The 9,008-nt window shown below is 44.6% G+C and overlaps 1 protein-coding gene across 1 annotated transcript in view; it reads left to right on the forward strand.

Moving 5' to 3' along the window:
- LOC117967042 (glutaminase kidney isoform, mitochondrial-like) overlaps window positions 1–8,577 on the forward strand; it is a 41,693-nt gene extending 33,116 nt beyond the window's left edge. The window contains exons 16-18 of the mRNA XM_059011500.1: window positions 3,257–3,333; window positions 3,633–3,696; window positions 4,648–8,577. Of these exons, the coding sequence (XP_058867483.1) occupies window positions 3,257–3,333; window positions 3,633–3,696; window positions 4,648–4,801 (295 nt within the window). The 3' untranslated portion in view covers window positions 4,802–8,577. The remainder of the gene's footprint in view (window positions 1–3,256; window positions 3,334–3,632; window positions 3,697–4,647) is intronic.
- Window positions 8,578–9,008: the final 431 nt, after the last annotated feature.

A 9,008-nucleotide genomic window follows, 5' to 3' on the forward strand; every position in this document is an offset into this window, starting at 1 on the left:
TGACTCCAGCAAACACAGCGACACAGACAACACAGGACACAAAGGTACAGTAACGTGACTCCAGCAAACACAGCGACACAGACAACACAGGACACAAAGGTACAGTAACATGACTCCAGCAAACACAGCGATACAGACAACACAGGACACAAAGGTACAGTAACGTGACTCCAGCAAACACAGCGATACAGACAACACAGGACACAAAGGTACAGTAACGTGACTCCAGCAAACACAGCGACACAGACAACACAGGACACAAAGGTACAGTAACGTGACTCCAGCAAACACAGCGACACAGACAACACAGGACACAAAGGTACAGTAACATGACTCCAGCAAACACAGCGATACAGACAACACAGGACACAAAGGTACAGTAACGTGACTCCAGCAAACACAGCGATACAGACAACACAGGACACAAAGGTACAGTAACGTGACTCCAGCAAACACAGCGATACAGACAACACAGGACACAAAGGTACAGTAACGTGACTCCAGCAAACACAGCGACACAGACAACACAGGACACAAAGGTACAGTAACGTGACTCCAGCAAACACAGCGACACAGACAACACAGGACACAAAGGTACAGTAACGTGACTCCAGCAAACACAGCGATACAGACAACACAGGACACAAAGGTACAGTAACGTGACTCCAGCAAACACAGCGATACAGACAACACAGGACACAAAGGTACAGTAACGTGACTCCAGCAAACACAGCGATACAGACAACACAGGACACAAAGGTACAGTAACGTGACTCCAGCAAACACAGCGATACAGACAACACAGGACACAAAGGTACAGTAACGTGACTCCAGCAAACACAGCGATGCAGACAACACAGGACACAAAGGTACAGTAATGTGACTCCAGCAAACACAGCGACACAGACAACACAGGACACAAAGGTACAGTAACGTGACTCCAGCAAACACAGCGACGCAGACAACACAGGACACAAAGGTACAGTAACGTGTCTCCAGCAAACACAGCGATGCAGACAACACAGGACACAAAGGTACAGTAACGTGTCTCCAGCAAACACAGCGACACAGACAACACAGGACACAAAGGTACAGTAACGTGACTCCAGCAAACACAGCGATGCAGACAACACAGGACACAAAGGTACAGTAATGTGACTCCAGCAAACACAGCGATGCAGACAACACAAGACACAAAGGTACAGTAACGTGACTCCAGCAAACACAGCGATACAGACAACACAGGACACAAAGATACAGTAACGTGACTCCAGCAAACACAGCGACGCAGACAACACAGGACACAAAGGTACAGTAACGTGACTCCAGCAAACACAGCGATACAGACAACACAGGACACAAAGGTACAGTAACGTGACTCCAGCAAACACAGCGATACAGACAACACAGGACACAAAGGTACAGTAACGTGACTCCAGCAAACACAGTGGGGGGTCTGGAACACTTTAAAAGGATCAGAACGTCAAATATAATTCCATAAATGTGCACTTCGCTGTACAGGTCCAGTTTTGAAAGTAAACCTTTTTATTTTAAAACATGATCATCAGGTTGAAGAAGTTTGCAGGCCTTGCTTTCAGTTAGTCCTGCGCTTCCTTGGTCACCTGGACAGTGGAATTGGCCCCGCCCCTTCAGGGCCTTCTTTCCTGTCAGTAACCAATCCGCTGCTTTCCCTATAAACGTGTTTTGCAGGCAGTAAGAGGCTTTTACCCCTGGGGTGAAATGACAGAGGAAGTGAAGCAGTAACAGACTTCCTGTATGCAAACTGAGAACGTTCTTTACTGTCATGTGTTTAAAATGAAAATACCTGCTCGCTGTCACAAAGCTTTCAAAACAGGGAAGATTTATGAAATTATTACGCATTCAAGTTTGCTTTTCTCCTTATTCCTTGCTTGGACACGATCACTACTCGTTGAATGAAATGTAAGTACATTCCCATTCGTTACGAATGCACTAAACCCTTTCAGGCCTGAAACGTTCTGCGCACACGATCACAGGAACCATAAGCATGTCAGATGATATGAATTTATTACTTTGAATTGAATTTCAGCAACACGATTTAAAAGGACTGTATCATATTATAGCTATGCAGAAAGCCTGTTTTAAGCTTTTAGCGTGCAGCTACAAATCGAAGGGTCCAGTGGTGGCTCGTCGGAGGAGGCACTGCCTTATTAATTCATATGTAACATAACAATAAATAGAAAGCTTTAACGCAGAGGCAGCTGTCCGATAAAATTCTCCACTCGGTCACCGCAGTACATTCAGAGGAGGAGGCAGACCTGCTCTTGTCCCCTCTAGTTATGATTAGCACATCCTATTAGCCAATCACATTCTTCCATTTGTTTAGCTGGCTTGCATGGAACACTGAGTAAAGTTGTCTAAAAAAAAAAAAACAGCTAAGGTAGGCATGCCTCCCCTCCCTTTTGCCTGTTTTAGCCAATCACAAGGCATGTGCCCTCCCTCATTGATGACCTCGTATGCTGATACTGACGAGTGAAGGGAATGAAGCGTGGTTTAGAAGGACGTAGAGAATGCCTAGAGATTGATTCATTTACATTGTAATCTTTTTTTTTTTAAATTTTAATTAAGAGTTCTCTTTGTTTCTTCGAATTGTACCTTGCTCCAGAATTAAAGTTTGGCTTTTTAAGAAATAGATACGTTTCATATGTACAGACTGCTATGTCATTATTTTGTTGGTCATTTATTAGGTAGATAGGATGTGTTTGATTTTTGTCTGTCTTTCTCCTGACAACAGTTTTGTTTAGAAAATATTTTATGCAAAGTATTGAAATCTAAATGCTATATTAATGTTGTATGCAGTGCATTTTGAAACATGTGCTGGCATTGTGTAAGAGTTAATGGGCTTCTGTTTTCCTTTCTCTGTTGGCTAGTGGAGGAAATGCGTTTAACAGCCAAATTGGGGTAAAACTTGTAAAAAAATCAGTCATGCCAATAAAGGACTTGAAATTGAATAGTGTTGTCAATACAAAGTACAACCTCCTCTCTCCCTCCCCTCTCTCCTCCCTCCCCTCTCTGTCTTCCTCCCCTCTCTCCCTGTCTCTCTCTATCTCCCTCCCCTCTCTGTCTTCCTCCCCTCTCTCCTTGTTTCCCTCCCTGTCTGCCTTCCTCTATCCCTTTCTCTCTCCTTCCCCTCTCTCTGTCTCCCTTCCTCTCTCCCTCCCCTTTCTCCCTGTCTCCCTTCCTCTCTCCCTCCCCTGACTGTCCCTCTCTCCCTCAGGTTTGCCCTTTCAGCGATGGACATGGAGCAGAAAGACTATGATTCCCGCACTGCCCTGCATGTGGCGTCTTCAGAGGGTGAGGCACAGAATCTCAGTCCGTCCAGCTGCAGTATGCTGCAGTCACAGGGTTATAATGAATTGGCATCTCAGCCCATTACATTGAATAGAATTAGGCAAGGGCTGGACGCGAACCTCAAACCATACTGTTCAAAGAGGACTGTGTTACCATGAAGTGAAGAGCAAGCTCTGTCTCTGATTGTAAACTGAATCACCATCCAACCTATGAGAGTGGCATGTAACATTTCACTCTCATTGTGTCACGTCATTCTCATATTGTGGCGTGTCACATGTCACTCTCATATTGTCTCCCCCCAGGTCATGTGGAGGTCGTGCGGTTCTTGGTGGAGGAATGCAAGGTCAACCCATTCATGAAAGACAGGTACGAAGGCCCTTGAAGTTGAGCTCTCTTGAGTCCAGTTGGTGCATTGTGGTTCAGAGTCCCCTCTCTCTCCCCCTCTCTCGCTCCACATGCATGACTCTGTGCCCCCTCTCTCTCCCCCTCCCTCGCTCTGCATGCATGACTCTGTGCCCCCTCTCTCTCCCCCTCCCTCGCTCTGCATGCATGACTCTGTGCCCCCTCTCTCTCCCCCTCCCTCGCTCTGCGTGCATGACTCTGTGCCCCCTCTCTCTCCCCCTCCCTCGCTCTGCGTGCATGACTCTGTGCCCCCTCTCTCTCCCCCTCCCTCGCTCTGCATGCATGACTCTGTGCCCCCTCTCTCTCCCCCTCCCTCACTCTGCATGCATGACTCTGTGCCCCCTCTCTCTCCCCCTCTCTCGCTCTGCATGCATGACTCAGTGCCCCCTCTCTCTCCCCCTCTCTCGCTCTGCATGCATGACTCTGTGCCCCCTCTCTCTCCCCCTCCCTCGCTCTGCATGCATGACTCTGTGCCCCCTCTCTCTCCCCCTCCCTCGCTCTGCATGCATGACTCTGTGCCCCCTCTCTCTCCCCCTCTCTCGCTCTGCATGCATGACTCAGTGCCCCCTCTCTCCCCCTCCCTCACTCTGCATGCATGACTCTGTGCCCCCTCTCTCTCCCCCTCTCTCGCTCTGCATGCATGACTCTGTGCCCCCTCTCTCTCCCCCTCCCTCGCTCTGCATGCATGACTCTGTGCCCCCTCTCTCTCCCCCTCCCTCGCTCTGCATGCATGACTCTGTGCCCCCTCTCTCTCCCCCTCCCTCGCTCTGCATGCATGACTCTGTGCCCCCTCTCTCTCCCCCTCTCTCTCCCCCTCTCTCGCTCTGCATGCATGACTCAGTGCCCCCTCTCTCTCCCCCTCTCTCGCTCTGCATGCACGACTCAGTGCCCCCTCTCTCTCCCCCTCTCTCTCAGGTGGGATAACAGCCCTCTGGATGATGCTGTGCAGTTTGGTCACCAGGAGGTTGTAAAGATCCTGCAGGACTATCAGACCAGCTTCGTTCTGGTGGAACCCGGTTCTGAGCTGGAGGACCTCAGCAAGCTTGAGACCCTGGAGAGCATGGTGTGAGCTGGCTGGGGCCCGGCAGAGCCCTGACTCGAGAGCCCGGTGTCACTGTCTCAGGACACTGCCGTAACCAGCAGGATTGTCAAGTACTCCCCTAGACACGAAACCAGGTGTTGGTCTAGAACCGTGTGTTTATTATTCCTGGGTTGTCCTTCGTCTAGAGCTCTTGTGTGAAAGTTCTAGCCTGTTATCTTAAGATAAGTTGTTTCTCACACTAGTAGGAGACTTTTTGGTATGTGGATAATTTTGAATTGTACCACGACCTGAGAAGTGATATCTTTCACATGCTGCACAATGAAAGTGTTCCAGAACACCCTTTAGTGTTTACAACAGACACACGCCTCACCAGCTCTGTCTCCTGAGCTGAACATATCGCTGAAATATCTTTTTCAACATCATGTCCATTTATGCATTTAGGGAAATGTGATATAGATGCTCCAGTCTTTCTTAACAGTGGTCATGTTAGCTCCATGAGAATCTCATATTCTTCCACTGTGATACTCTGCACTGCGGAAATCCACTGGGCTCAGAAACGCACACAGAGTACATGTACTGATTTGGACCAATCAGAACACATCAAATAGTAAGAGTTCTAAATAAATAGAAATGAAGCACGCATTTTCTACGTAGGGGCTGGTCATTCTACAGTGTGCCTCGTCATGCCGACATATTCACAGCTTGCAAGAGTAGCCAATCACCTGCAGAATAACATCCAGGAGGCAGTGTGGTCCAGAAGCTCTCCGTTTCAAATCCCACCTCTGCCACTGACTGACTCACTGTGTGTGGCCCTGAGCAAGTCACTTCACCTCCTTGCGCTCCATCCTGCGGATGAGATGTTAAATCAATGTCCTATTGTAAGTGACTCTGCATATAATGTGCAGTTCACTTCCTACCTCTGTAAAGTGCTTTGTGATGGTGGTCCACTATGAAAGGCGCTATATAAAGATCTTAATAATAATAATAATAATAATAATATCATCTGTCAGACATGAAAGTCAACAATAAGGATAGATTTGCTGAGTGCTGCTGATTTTCGGGTTACCAGGCGTCTCAGGGAGACTTTTACATGACATTTTCCCGGTTTTGCTCTTGTCGTTTTTTTCGAGTCCCGTAGAAACCTATAGCAGTGTGATCAGCAAGTGAACAGTGAGGAATGTCTTGGGTTGTGTTAACGCCATTCGAAAATAAGAGAAACAAGCTCCTGGATGATGTGTTTCACAATCTGTTTCGCTTCCTGGACCAGCTCTGTGTCTTTATGTTTTACTGTTTTATCTCTGCTCTGCCGTGCCGCCAGCAGGGGTGGCTTTTTCAGTTAGTCATGTTGAAATGGTACGAACAGCAGAGCCACGTTTTCTAACATGTTTTGTTCAGATGACAATAAAAAGAGAACAATGAATTATTACGATCTGCAGTAATCACGCCCGGTGTTTCACTTTTAAATACGATTCAGTTATAGACAGTTATTTTAACTGCTTCGTGAGTGACTGAATTGAAGAAAAAAAAAATATCCAGATTTTTCAATCTGGAAGTCTGGTAACCCTCTGTAGACTTCCACATACTATTTAAATTAATTGGTTCTTATTTCATCTTCAGTGATCTGATTGGCCAAATTAGAATTACAACACATACTAAATTCTAATTAGTACATGTACTAAATAATGCGTTTTTGAGCCGAATGGCCTTCCATAGAGATGTACCTGCTGACCGTCTCCCCATGCCAGCCAGCGTGAAGGAACAGAACACCTGGCCACATTTTGTCTGGATACAAACGCCAGACATTTTCATGGTGTCTGCTGATTCACAACCAAGATCTGATAAATCCATTTGTTTGGTTTCATTCTTCTGTAGATTTATGACCCAGGGTATACGATTAAAATGGTTAATATGTAGAAAAAGATATTTCAGAAACACATACTGTGTAGCACAGACAGCAGTTGTAATGTAAACACTGTAACACATTAATATTCTGTGCTTGGCCTCTATTTAAAGTGCTTTAAACACAGAGTTCAAATAATTGCAGTGAATCTTACTGACATCATTGGATCCCTATGTATGAGGTGCCAATTTATTTGAAGCAGTTAGTGGAGAAAATGTATCGATCTCTCCTTAATATTTTGAGTGATGCTGATGCATAGTTAGGTAAGATATTCAGGAAATATTTTCTTAGCTCCATATATTTAAGTGCACAGAGGTAACAAAGCATTGTCAGTAAATGTAATATGTATTACCATCAATGCGTAGATCTTACATTTTGCTATGTGAGACACATTATGTTATACGGTTATTTGATTTTGAATGGTAAGCAGAGGCAGGACTCCTCTGGGGAAGCTGCCTCTCAGAGGATCTCTCCTCCAATCAGAGGATTTCTCTTCCAATGAGAGGATCTTTCCTCCAGTGAGAGGATCTCTCCTCCAATGAGAGGATCTCTCCTCCAATGAGAGGATCCCTCCTCCAATCAGAGGATCTCTTCTCCAGTGAAAGGATCTCTCCAATCAGAATGGCATTCTGTCATCTTCTGATAGATTCTATACTGGAATTCTCATGAGCTTAATTCCTCAGACTGACTGTGTGTAATATATAGCTTTGATAGTGTGTATGGGAAGAAACTGTGTCCCATGTATTTATTTTTCTAAATGTCGTATACCAAAGATGTGTGTGTTGTTCCATTTGAGATACTCTGATTGTTCAGCTTCAGACTAATCATAACAGCTGTACACTCCCCTCAATTGGGACAAATTATATATATATATATATATATATATATATATATATATATAGATATATATATAGATATATATATAGATATATATATAGATATATATAGATATATAATTTGTATGCATTTTTCCTGAAACACTATTTAAATTCAAGAAAATTCTGCAACAGTGAAATAAATTTCAGCAATATACAAATGAATTACTAGTGTGAGAAACCATTAAAACTAGACAAATTCATCCAATCATTTACAACTAATTATAACCAATTCAGTGGCTACCTGTAATTAAGTTGAGGGTGTATTTTCTTTGTCACTCTTCCTATGACAGACTAGTACACTCTCAGCTTGATAAGAGTTAGCCACTGAACACTTCTAAACACATATTTAAGTGTGTATAAGACTGCCCTGCAAGGACCTGGTGTGGGCGTGTTCTCCTGCTATACCCCTGGAGATGCCTTCCAACACCTTGTGGAGTCTGTGCCAAATCAGGGCAAGCAGTGGTACAGGGCCTCTAATGAAGAGGCCAGCCATTGTGTGTTTGAAGAAGGGGTGATTATCTACTCAGCGGAGGGGAATGTACGTTCTAAAGCACTATTTCACAAACTGTTTTTCTGAGCTTTAACTGTTGTTTTAACTTCTGTTGCACAAAAACTAATTGCAAGTGATGTGTGTGTTTATATGAAAGTATATTATATAAGGATTTTATGTAAATAAAGGTGAACAGCTTGATTTATGTTTTTGGTCTTGTGTTAATTCTGAATATTATTCTGGGTGGGTTTTGGTTTTGATAAACGCTAAATGGTTTCAAGGTTTCTTGTTTGTGTTGCTGTGCCCTTCCTGTGTCCTGCTGTTTGCAATCCTAGTGGCTCTGAGTGCCAGTACTCCCGCGCTGTGGTTTGAAATGTGTGTGAAGATGCTTTCACCAGACTGCAGGAGCTGCTCTTCCACTCCATGGATACATGTAATACACAGAGGGCTTCAACTTTTCCATTTTTATTTTCCAAAGCTCTCCCTCCCTTTACATCTTAATTAGTTGTCGTTAAGCTGTCTCTGCTTCCTAATAAACAGAAAACTACTAATTAAAGACTGGCTTTAAGAGAAGTCTCCTTTCCTCTGTCCGCCTCTGTCCACTTCATTTAAAACTGTGTCCTCTGGTCCTGGTGCCTGCGTTTCAGGTTAACTCTGTCAACTCCTTTTAAGACTTCACTCATGTCTCCCATTCTTTGTTCTAAGCTAAATAGATTTGTTCACAGCCGATTCCTCTGGGATTAGTCTGGCTGCTCTTCGTTAGGCACTTAGAAGGACTTTTTAATCGAAGTGCTGCATCGCCATGTATTCTGTACCATATATAATCTGCACAGCCCTGTTTCAGCTTAGTTTAATGTTATTAAGTGCATGCTATGGGACTGACGTGACAGCAGTTTGAAATCAGATTTGTTCATTTCCAGCAGCAGATCAGATCAGTTTCATCTGGGTCTCTGTCAGCCCCGGTCA

Source organism: Acipenser ruthenus, chromosome 42, assembly GCF_902713425.1.
Source record: "Acipenser ruthenus chromosome 42, fAciRut3.2 maternal haplotype, whole genome shotgun sequence".
In the NCBI taxonomy this organism is placed as follows: Eukaryota; Metazoa; Chordata; class Actinopteri; order Acipenseriformes; family Acipenseridae; genus Acipenser; species Acipenser ruthenus.